At 33.6% G+C, this 12972-nt stretch overlaps 1 protein-coding gene across 1 annotated transcript; it reads right to left on the reverse strand.

The window, feature by feature from the left end:
* Positions 1-30: 30 nt before the first annotated feature.
* LOC145611669 (uncharacterized) lies at positions 31-10860 on the reverse strand. Its single transcript, XM_081667020.1, has 16 exons — positions 10658-10860; positions 8998-9290; positions 8765-8893; positions 8475-8682; positions 7334-7480; positions 5874-5948; positions 5479-5550; positions 5274-5345; positions 4431-4502; positions 4245-4316; positions 3575-3646; positions 2597-2668; positions 2343-2486; positions 2043-2114; positions 1133-1279; positions 31-506 (listed from the first exon to the last, which is right to left on the reverse strand). Exons 2-16 carry the CDS (start codon positions 9196-9198, stop codon positions 322-324), a joined length of 1740 nt encoding a protein of 579 aa, XP_081523146.1. The 5' UTR covers positions 9199-9290; positions 10658-10860; the 3' UTR covers positions 31-321.
* Positions 10861-12972: the final 2112 nt, after the last annotated feature.

A 12972-nucleotide genomic window follows, 5' to 3' on the forward strand; every position in this document is an offset into this window, starting at 1 on the left:
ATTGAACTTATTATCATAAAACTTATCAACTGAAGATCGAAACCTTAAGCTTCAATAAACACAGTTTTGTACCATAATTTAAAAGATACAACTTCCATTTGTGTAGTGAAAGCATTATATACAGAGTTCAGATGCATGGTTATAATATTCACTAGTTCAGAAAAATCAAAGCTATTTACAATGATCCATCAAAGTTACTTTCAAGATCGCACTCCATTTCTTAATTTTAATCTTAATTTAAGTGTGTATTTATTTGCCCCCATTATATGTACAATGCCAGAAAAGACGACAGAAATGGAATATTTACAGTTGCAGCTGATCTTATTCGGGACGAAAGCTGACCAGGTTAGGGAGGGCGGAGGACTGCAGCTTCCTTATCTCAGATGCAGTTACCTTGCATGACTCTAGTGTCAATGAACGCAAGTTCTTCAAAGGCTTCAAGTGTTGCAGGCCATCATTAGTTATGCGGGAATTTGAGACGTTCAAAGATACCAATGCTGTTAATCCTACACCAATGAATAGGACAATATGAGTAGAACCAACAAGGGCAACAACATCCAGCTTCCATATTAGTGTAACATATGCACAACGCACCGGATTTTGGTTAATTTAATTAGAAATGAAAGTGTTTGCGTGGGAGGGGAAGAGATTCAGGGATACAATTACAACAGAGTTTGATACAAAACTTAATATCCTACAAAATACACATGGTAAATTTTCGTTTTCAGATAGTCCCTCCAAAGAAAATTAGTAGTCACGCGCATAGCCATACACTGTATGGTGTCTAAAAAAAGTATTGCACTGATTTATGATTGAATTTCGCACTATGCCACCCCTACATAAATTAATTAACGGGAAGAATGATATGATGGAACAATGGAGGCTTGGTAAAAGTTGGCTGAGATAATTGGATGGCTCAGCCCTTTAACTAGCATAAGAAAGTCAAAACAAGGGACAAACCAACCATCTTGCATGCTTTATAATTAAATTAAGATCGCATTTGGGTTTAATCTTAATTTAAAGTCGAACCCAAAAGTGCAATTACTAACAAACCTATCTTATAGAAAAGTTGTATTGCTTCAAATTAATTGAAACAAAAAATTATATCAACTGAGTAACAATAAAGACGTACCAGAAACCATTTCCAGGGCCTTGTCAGTGAGGTTGCAGTTTTGAGACAAATTGAGCAGCGTAAGAGAAGTAAGATCTTTAATGTTCTTCATACCAGCATCTGTCAAGCCTCCACCACATATTTCAAGTGATAGGAGGTTCTTGAAGCCTGCAATAGCAACAAAAATTTAAGGTATTTCAACAGGATTTTATTTATACCAAAAGAAAAAATAATTTTAACAGTAACTTCCCTTTCCCCCCCAACAGAGAGAGAGAGAGAGAGAGAGAGTATCCTCTCTCAATAGACCATCATGCTAGCACACGCCTTTTTTTTTCTTCTAGCCCACACTATTAGATTGAGGCCATGAATTAAAGGAGGAGAAGAAAAACAGGCCAACTCCCCATTAGCTCTACTTGGGCCAGTCCCAATAAGTTGGGTCAGCTTTCACTTCCCTGAGTATGGGGAGTGGGCAAGGGTGGGAGTGAAGTCAACAGATTTTTATACCAATGTATGTACAGAACACGACACGAGACCTAAGAAATTTGGCAATTGATACTGCCAATTCTACAGCATGAATTCACAAGCACTGGAGGAACTCGTAAAATCAGTTCAGCATGAGAGAGAGCCTAGATAAGATGTTAAAACAGAAGAAACCCACATGCAGAGCAATATGTGAGTTGCTATTCATGACAAGGGGATGGATTTTTTCTAGTATACAAGAATAGTTTAATTAATGACAAGTGGATTAGTGGACGGAAAGGATTAAATTAATAAGGCGTGGTAATACATTAGTGTTAATTCCCAAAAAGAAAGAACAATCCTGTAATGGATAGAACCTTTTTTTAAAGATCAGGATTCAGGATAATATTAACGCTGCTGTCATAGATCAGTACAAAACATTGTATAACAAAAGCAAGTTGGCATGACTTACATCGCAAATATTGAGTCCCTGAGTCTGTAATTCGTGCCCCAAAAAGATCTAAATGAGTCAAGCCTTCCAAACCTGCAACATTATATACAAACTCAACATTTAACTTTTTAATATAGAATAAAACAATTTAACATAGAATTCCACTTAAAAATGCATGATGTAGTGGAAGATATGGTGGAAAATTAAGGGATGAAATAACTTCTAATATGCCAAGTGGCTCACAGTTGAAGCAAGCTGAGTAATAAAACACTACTCCATATCATATTTCAATATATTTGTTAATGCCCACAAATTGCTTACTTGTCAGAGCAGCTAACCCAACATCAGTGATTTGGCGAGCATCAAGGTTTAGTGATTTCAGAGAACTTAAACCCGACAGCTTCTTCAGACCAGCATCAGTAACCAAGGTAAATGACAAATTTATGCTCTCAAGATTCACCAAACCTACAAATTTGAAAAAGATTTGATCATATCAAGTCAGTTCTCATCAATAGAAGTCTAGAAAAAACATTCCCACAAAAGCTGCCAATAATGACACAAGAATGATGTCTTACCACTCAGATACCGCAGCCCATTGCTTCCAACTTCAGTATCTGATAACTCCAAATGTTTCAGCAGCAAAAGTCCTATTCAGAAGGAATGACAATATTTAGCATACAAATGCTCCCAAATGCAAACATACAAGATCTAAAGATCATTAATTTAAGCCCTAACAAAGCCATAGCCACTGGCACTGAATCTTCAAGCATTCCAAGAAAGAAAGAAAGAAAGAGAAGAAGATATTGAGCTTCATTGTAAGCAGCAAATTATCAGAAACCAAAGAAACAAAACATTTGCACATGGAAAATGGGCCTCATTGACATAGAAATAACATTGTAAAGGACTCAAAGAGCAAAATCCTAACAAAATGTAATTGAATCTTAACCCATTCATTTGCCATCAGCTATAAAACGAGTCATAAAGCCAATTTTACAAGCACAAAAAGGGGAAAGAGGGGGGGGGGGGGGGGTTAAATAGGAAATTCAGAATAAATTTCATCTGCAAGCCAAGATATTAACATGCAAGAATACAATACTCACTTAAACAGACAAGCTTGTTCAAGAGCGGAATTCTGCTATGAATTGATGATATTAGGGGAGGGGAAATATAGGTAGTTGTATTATGTCATTTGGGTAATATCCTATCTAGTTAGAGGAAGAGCTCTATAAAGAAATAGAGAGGACTAATGTAAAATATTGATGAATCTTTCGGATTAGCTTAGAAAGCAAAATTGGGAGGTAATCCACCTCTTGAAAGTGGAATTATCCTACACAAATGCTGCATGTCAGTTTATTAATAAAGGGAATCATCTTCTTCCTATTTTCTGCCATTAACGATGCCTAAGATAAGTTAGTTATAGAAAATTCTTCCAAAAGCATGCAGAGAAGCATTAATAAAGCAGCTTTAAATAAATTGATATTTAAATAACCATTTTAACATCAAGACAAATTATATAGTGATAGAACAAGGGGACGTTAGGTTTAAAAACAAACCTGTCAAGTTAGCAAGTCCTTCATCACCAATCCTACAGGAGTCTAAGTTCAAGGTTTCCAAATTTGATAAACCTGAAATCATGCAATAAAGGAAGAAAGAAACAACCTGAGCACTCATGCAAGTCGCTAACCCTTCAAGTTAACAAGAATAATGCTTTATAATTGGCCATATACTAAAAACTTACTACATAAGTGCTAAGATTTATTCAAGAAAGTATGCAACATCTGATATAGAAGTGAGGCTGCAGAAGTCTGAGATGTTAATTTTAGCAACAAGTTTAACAAATTTGGAATTCTGCTTTTTTGAGAACCAAACTATAGGTTTTTCAAGTTCACTGAAAAAAAATTATTATGTTTCTTGACAATCTTTTCCTTGAAGGAGAACGAAAAACTTCAGGCTAAAATGTACAGCATTTTTTTCCCTATTGGTTACAGGGCAATTAATGACCATTAATCGTTTAAACATGTCCTCTCAGAAGTTTACATAGGGTAGAACCAAGTAATATCAATTTTTTTTTGAAACAAACTAACTTAAATAAGGGCCAAGCAAATGACACAGCCTCTACTCATCCACTGGCAGAAATTAAAAGGAACCTATTACATTCATCAATGCAAGTACACACATAGAGAATTAACACAGAAGGGGGAAAGAGTGAAGAAGCAATAAAACCTTTAAGATGAACCAAACATGCATCTGTTATATTGTTGAAGGCCAAATTGAACACCTTCAAGTTCTCAAGTCCTGTAAAACAGGTAATCAAGGATCCATATTTAGAGGTAGCATGAAAAAAGCAAATTTTAGAGGAAGTTATATAGCATTGGTATCATCAATCAATAAAAGCTCAATAGAACTAACCCGAGAGCTTGTCAAAACCATGATCAGACAGGCCGCATCTGCTAAGGTTCAAGTATGACAAAGCTACAAGAGCTGCATCAGTGAAAATAAATTGACGGATGAGGACCTTCAATGAACAATTCAATCTAAAATATTTTCGCTCATAAGGATTGCCATATAATCAAGTTAAAATCATTAGTTAACAATAAAAGTGACAGCACAAGCCTTTCCTTTTTAAAAATTCAAATATTTAGTGATACACAATTCTATAAGAGGAAGGTAAAAACTTATTTCTCTTCCTCTACTCATTTTATCATCAACTCACTGCTGAAAATTAACAAGTATTAAGCCCACAATACAATTTAATAGTTTCGGATATGGGCTTTCTTGTTAGATACTCCTTCCGATCCTTGTTCTTGGTTGAAATCTATATATAATATAGTGTGAATGGGATCTAATCTAATACTTTCACAATAAATATATAAGAAAAAATTACACTCTTGGGATCTTGTTTGATTTGCCTTCGTATGAAGTTATATAGATAAATTAAGTTCTATTAATTCTGCAAAATAATCATTATAAAGCCGCTTGCAACACCAGTGTAAGTTATCACCAATTACTGCCACCACTCCATAACTACTGTTAGTTGGTACAAAAAGACCAGATTAAGCACCAAATCCATGAAAACTACCTAGTACTTCAAGTAAAAGATCCATTTTTATAATACATGTATAAAGATGTTTATGCTTAAAGTTATACAGTGGAAACTGTGTAAATAGTAAAACAAGAACAACATAATGATGCGGAGGGAGCATTGAGTTTCAGAATACGAAAAATAAAAAATGGTGGGTATATATAAATAACCTGAAATGGAGTCCAAACATGCAGCACTAAGCTGGCAACCTTCCAGGTTCAACAATATAAGATTTTGCAATCCTGACACCCAAAGAAATTGGCTACATCAGCACATCAAAGGTGTAAAAAAAACTTGAAATTATAACTGACATGAAAGAATCTGGAGAAGTAGCAGATAGACTCAGAAATTTAAATTGGTTAGGAAGGTGCCTACCTTTCAAATAAGAAACGCCAGCATCAGTGATACTGCTGCAAGAAACTTGCAGCTCCCTCAAGTTTGTAAATTCTGGAGTACCATAAGAAAGAATGCAAGAGAAAAAAAGTACATCAATTTAGCTTAAACCAAAGTGCAAACATGTGCAATCATTTTGACAAAAAAATAGTCACAACTTAACATTAGCTATACAGAATATACACATTTTTGTTACATCATTGACTAAGATATGTTATGTTGGTCCATGAGAGGTACTGGACAATAATATGGGTTTAGAAGCAGCTATTATTGAGAAAGTTTCCACAAATGTTGATTGCAAGAGTCAAGACTCATGTACATACATGACAAGTTGATGCTTATAAAGCCGATGAAATGAAAACAAGCAGATACCTCACCTGAAATTGCCTCCATATCTGAGTCTGTAACGCATTTACAATACCTAATGTTAAGAGACTTGAGCTTCTTGAGACCTGCAAGTATATGAAACATAAAAGTTCAGAGGTATTGTAAAAGAGTACAAAGTAAAATATAGTTTGCATCAAGAATAAAAAAAATAATAATAATAGAAATTAAAAAAAAAAAAAATCTCAACCAAGATAATTATCCCAGCCCCAATAAGAGCCCAAGCTTACTGCTTTATTTTACCATCAAGGTAAACAATAACAGGCATTTACCATTTACAGGTTCAATTGTACATAATCTTAACCCTTGGCAGAATGGTTCTTTATATAGACTGTTGATTGGGAAAGAAAACACACACACACAAATGCTTCACAATACACAAGGAGTAGAGCATATTTAGTGATTAATTATTTTCAGTCTGCTATAATCTAAAGCTTTGATCAAGACCAAAACTTTCTTTTTATAAAGGACAGAATAATACTGCTCATCATGTGTGTAAGAACTCCCTTAAATAATCAATTTTAATGAAAATTATCTTGACCTGATAGGTGTCACGTCAGTAACAAAATATAAAATAACTCAGAGACTCTGAGTATAGATCTCAGCATAACATGACATAGCAGGCCGCCAAAGTATGAACTATATTACATTTATAGTAGTGTAATAAATCAAGTTTTAAAAGGCAAGAAGCATGCCAAGGAGATGGCCATCTTGGAGCCTAGGTCATGAAGTATAAGCAAAGGCGTGCCACAGCAGACAAAGCGCCAAGCGGAGAAAGAAATGCATTTTCATAATTTAAAATTATACTCCGTCAGGGAAAAAAGATATATCCAAAATATGTATCTTGTAAATAAGCAATCATTACTGTTTTTATATGATGCAGCATCTATAGAACATCATACTTCCTCAGTTCATCAATAATCGCAATTTTTTTACTTTTGTTGTTAAAAAAATTTAATTTTAACCAATGCTATTATGCAAAATGTTGTTGGGTTTAGTCTTAGCATAAAAATTCAAAATTTCATCTTGTTTGTAATTTTTAGTACATAATATATTCTACAAATATTAATGGTCAAAGTAGCATATTGGCAAGCGTAAAAGTCAAAACATTGCAACTAATTAAGAACAAAAGAAGCAAAAAACGAACTTAAATTCATGATCACATTTGCCATAAAGTCTACTGTATGATGTATCTAGGCATGCCTCTTAATCCTCAAACGTCTTAGTGGTTGGTTCAGCAATAATGAATGGACAAAAGCCATAGAGTCGATTACCTAAAGACCTAGAGTGCTATGCACTTCGGCATTTCAAGTCAACAAAAGCTATACCCAAATGACACATTCTCCTCCATGAGAAAGACACTCTAAAATTTGATGGATCTTCTATAATATGATGAATAAAAACATCATGAAAATTTGACTTTATACAGGTAAGGATATACCAGGAAACTAACCTTTAAGATAAACAAAACCGCCATGAATCCCAGAACATCTCTCAAGATCCAATTCAAGCAAGTTGACTAAGCTGGAGAAGGCACGCATTCCTTCAACGGTCACAGCATAACTTCTCCTTAAACTCAAAGAAGAAAGGTTTGAAAGCCCTGAAAATGAATAAGTTCATCAGTTTTCAGTCAAAAAGCCAAAGATATTATATAATCCATGCTGACTCAACTCAGTAAAAAAAGACATCTGTAAACCATACTCTTTACCATTCACCCTCAACTCCCCCTTCCCCCCAACCTCTTAATTTTTATAAGCACCAAAGGGATTTCTAAAGTGTCATGTAGGGAAATAATTTAGCCAACAAAAAGATGACGTGTAAATAAGTACACACAATCAAGTCAAGGAAGACTGTTTTTAAGCAGACAAAATAGGACTAAAGTCAACCATAAATGAACCTATCCCTTGTTTGAAAAACTTAACAAGCAGAAACTCAAAACTTGGCTATAGAGAACACACATGAAAATCATTTCCGCTCTCTTAATAAAGTTGATAATACCATCCTGAGTTCTTGATCTACCCGGATACATGTCTTTATTTTTCATTATCCAGAAAATATCTAGAAAATGCAAATAACAAAGTTGAAAAAATACTGTTATTTCAAAACAAAACTCATACTTCCATATTATAACTTCCATTTTTAAGCCACATTACCTAGTGATGTTGATGTAAACAAAACGATACAGCCTGAATGAAGATGGGAAAACGGTATGTTTTGTCTTATCACACAAAAAATTTGAACTTCACCAAATTACTCTCACAAAGTTCTACTCCCTCATTCCCTTTTTGTTAGCAACATGTGCTCACTTTTTGTGAGAGCTTTTTGGGTCAAATACTCAAATGGTGCAAACAATAAGGGACGGGGGGAATATCAGGCAGCAGCATCCATTTATTTTCCATCCCTCACCCAGATAAGAGAGTGAAAAGTAAGAAAATAACTGAGGCCATCAAGAATGTGACCATAAAAATAAGATAGCAGCAATGTTATGGATACTGGAAGATAAATTGATGATATATAGAGATCATAAATACGCACAGTGTAGTAGTAAACTATCAGAAAGTTCATAATTATCACAAGCAACTTTAAAAATTTACCACTGAAATGCCTCAGGCCATTTGCTGAAATATGATCACAGTAATTGAAAGCCAGAGCTTGAAGATTGGAGCAACTTTTCAGGAGAGCCAACCCAGAATCTGTCACATCGGAACCAGAAAGATCAACAGAGAGTAAAGAGGAGCCTTGAGAAGAGACAACGTCAATCCAACTGTCATCAACTCCAGGATAGTCTCCCAAGCAAATATCCTATCAATATTAAAACACAGTCAGTCAAATTAACTATAGGGATCCACACAAACATATCACGATAATGTCAGTTGAGCCAGACCTCGAGAGCACAGTCACGGAAAGCTTCAAGTGAAACATCAGTTAAGCGATGTGAGCGGACTAATTCATCAAATATTTGCTGACTTATATCTCTTGGAAGCACTGAGAATGACTTGTATTTATCAATATCCTGTACATAGAAATAATACATATTATAATCTATATAACTTTGACAGATAACATACAAAAAGTAGGAAGACAGACGGGCATAACATTAACAAATCCCACAGCTACCTGACAGGCTTTATGAACGCATAGCTCTATCAAAGATGGGCAACTGACACCCTCTGGCTGACATCCTGATGTTGTCCTTAAAAATGGGGTACCCAGTAACCATTTTGAACTCCCATTTTTACTGTATCTTCTATTGACCCCTATGCGCACACCGTCTTCATTGACCTGGTTACCCCTCTTCCTTGAACAAACCCCACCCATTGCAGCAACAATATTTCTAAAATCCTTCAAATGGAGCTAAGAATTTTAGGAGAGAATATGAAAACCCCATGTACACCTAATATCTTGTTGACCTTGTCACCAAAGTAACCAACAGAAAATCAGAAACTTCCATCAGCCATAGTAGAACAATCAAATAGCATGCAGAATGAAACAAAAAAAAAAATTCGTCGAGATTTGATTGCCAATGAATTTTCTCAAGCAATATATCTCTTCACTTAAATTAATAACCTATAAGCTTAATTTAGCCATATAGATCACATTAGTAGACACTGTGGACCTATCACTTCTAAAAGTTTCAATACAAATACAAGTTTCATAAATTATTGGACTCGAACAAAAAAGGGGAAACTATTTAGGCCAAGTATAAGAAGCTTAAGAGTAGAAATATCAAACATTAATAGCATAAAGATACACACAATTTGTAAGGGAAAATGCTTAGGGGCATGTATAAGGAGCTTAGAGTAGAGACATTAAACATTTATAATACTCCATCAATCTGCACATAGTGTAAAAGGGAAAATGCTTAGGGCCATGTATAAGAAGATAAGAGTAGAAATATTAAACTTCAACAAAAATCGATCTACACCCATAAAAAGTTACTCGATACAAAAAATATCAAAAGTAGGAAGCTAAATAAGAAGAAGAACAAAGAAACCATGGACTGATCCCTTTAGTCTTCTTTTCTACAAAGTCAAATCAACTATGTGCACCTAATGTAACAGTCCACCAATCATTGAAAACGATCACAAAAAAATACCTTAGCTACCCAATTTGGCAATTTAAAAAGAATCAACATTTCATCTCAAAAAGTTTTCGTTTTTATACTATGTCTTTAAATTAACACAATGTGCCAAGAATTAGAAACTTTCACAGATAATATCATACTCAAAGACATATAATACAAGATTGAGCTCCTAATACTCAATCAAAAAACCACATTCACAAAATAAACCAACTTACAAGTAACTTACTTGCACATAGTTAATTTTTTTTATATGTCAGTGTATAAAAAGCCGAAAGACAACAACGTAGACTAAATTTGATCCGAGGTCTTAGGTACCAAATTTCAAGTCCGTATCAACTAAGCTAGTTGACATCGACTATAGATTACACACATATTCAAACAAATACAACAAAACAAAGCAGATATAAATTAATAAAGATCATCACTTTACCGAAATTTCTTATAATCGCAGAATTAATATTCCCTAACTGTCAAATTAGGATGAATTCACACCAAATTATATATTCTTTTCCATTTTTTACGAAAAAAAAAAAAACAATTGACAAAAAAAAATGTAATAATCTTCATGATCATCCCAAAATAAACACTACACAAAAAAAAATCTCAGATAAACCCTAAATGATCAGCTAATTAAAACATAATTCAATGCCAAAAATAAGAAATTCAATAAATTAAAGAAATAAAAAAGAATACCTTGCAAAAATGAAAATTGATGATGAAAAATTGTTGAAGATGATCAAGTAAAAGAGTGAAGCAAAAAAAGAGGAGAGAGAAAATTGATGATGATGATGATGACACGAAGATGGAAGAACAAGAACAAGTAACAAGTTATGACTGTGAAATGTTGTGGAAGAAAGCTGGTGAGTCCGAGCCTAGTTTCCGAACCTACGGATGTTTGACACGTGGACGGTAGTAGTCGTTCGGTGGGAAGTCGTAATGGATAAGGAAGATAAATAGCAAAGGGGCTGATGTGGGTCCTACTTGCTTCCACTTTATCTGCTAAATAAATATATGTGTATTTAATATTTGTATTTATCTGTAATCTTGTCAGTGATTTTTTATTTTTTTTATTGAAATTATTAATGAAATTATTCTTAATTAATTTATTTTAGGAGTGATAATGTTAGAGACTGTAAAAAAAAAAAAAAAAAAAAAATGTTAGAATTTGTTCTCATCGACTGAACTGAACTAAACTTATTAGAAATGAACTGAATATTTTATGAGAGAAGAAAATTAAGATAAGAACTATACTGAACCAAACTGAACTGAATTTAGTCTCCTAATAATATGATATTATAAATTTGTTTTTTGAGATTAACGTTTTTGGAAAACGGTTTGAGGAATCATAGGTTGCATACTTGCACGCAAGTGCAAAAGTAGTAGCCATCAATGTGTGAATTCAATAGAGGAAATTTTTAATTTGTAGAATTGATTATGATTACATGATAGATGGTGTAGTTGAGAATCTTGAGATCATATTAATAGAAGTACATACATGGATAACAAAGATATTTAAATAGTAATGATTGTATTTTACTTATGGTATTATTTCTTCTGTTTTTATTTAAATGTAACATTTTAACTTTTACATTATTCATGTATTCTACTTTGATTAGATAACATATCATGCTTTGACTCTTGTTATCATGCTTTCAAATGCCTTATTATGCCCCTAACTTGGCCTTGTGTTGTCTTGCCTTTCGAGGCTTTGCATTACCTTGTTTTGCCCCTAATGCAAGATAAGAACACACTAACCTCTATTACAAAAGATAATCTTGTTTGTTCTTCTTGTTTGAACTTTTTTTCACAAAAAAATTCTAAATGGGAAGAACAAGATGAATTAGAGGGAGTAAAATTGATATTGTTTTTTTATAAAAAGAATATATAAGAGGTTGATATTATGCATTGAATATGTTGAAATTAAGATAATGGAGAAAATATAAGATAATACTGTAATTGTTATATCGAGAGATGATATATCTAACTATTACCCGTTCATTAATCATTATTATTACTCGAAATTACCTTTCAAAGAGGTACACAAAAAGTTTTATTTAGGTTCAAAGCAACATACCAATGGTCAAATATCCTATATATCCAAATTGCAATTGGCTTTGGAATACTCTTAATTCAAGTGGACCATCATGTTATTCATGTAGAACATTGTCAACATCACATCTTCAAGGAAATTTCCAACATTTACTCAAGATATATTCAAATTATCGTACGTAATAAACATATTGGTACTGTATTAAGGTTTTGCACTATTTGTCTATTTGACTAATTCTGTGTGAACTATATCCACTACAGAAGAACTTTTATCTCACTTAGCATTTCAGCAGAACTTGTGAAATCTTTTTTACTATACCACAACTTATTTTGTCCAATCTAAGACTATAATTACCAACATGGGGATTAAGACTTCATCTCATTCTCATTGATGATGACTGACTAATATTTATTCCCGTTTGTACAAAGACCGTGTTTGATTATATTGTTTATCAATTAAGTTAGTTGACATCCAGATAAGGAATACTTCCGTATTAAACAACTTGCAAAGTTGAATGTGACAAGTCTCTTTCTGTGGGTTGAGAAGGACAATGACTACAACCAGAGTTTACAACTTACAAGATACACCAATGACTTTCATGTCAGTTATTCACTATACGAAAGCACTAACATTAGAAAAAGTATTAACCACCAAACCAACTAACGCAATTGCACTTGAGTGCAAAATTGTTCCTGGTGTGAAATGTGTGAAAATTCATCGTTTATTCCGTGGAAATATAATTGATCCTTGGAGGATTTTACAAGCCAAAGTCTCACTTTTCTTCAACAAACCTCTCTTTTCCATGTCCATGAAGTTCACACCGAAAAATGTCATGCTTTCCCTGATTGATCTTTCAGCGACGAAGCAATAGTCTCTATAGAAAATAATATCCTGGTCTGCGAAAATCCCCTCAGCAACCACACGGCGTTAAATGGCCGCAACAATTTTATATATTCTT

Source organism: Chenopodium album, chromosome 24 (assembly GCF_948465745.1).
Source record: "Chenopodium album chromosome 24, dcCheAlbu1.1, whole genome shotgun sequence".
Taxonomy (NCBI): domain Eukaryota; kingdom Viridiplantae; phylum Streptophyta; class Magnoliopsida; order Caryophyllales; family Amaranthaceae; genus Chenopodium; species Chenopodium album.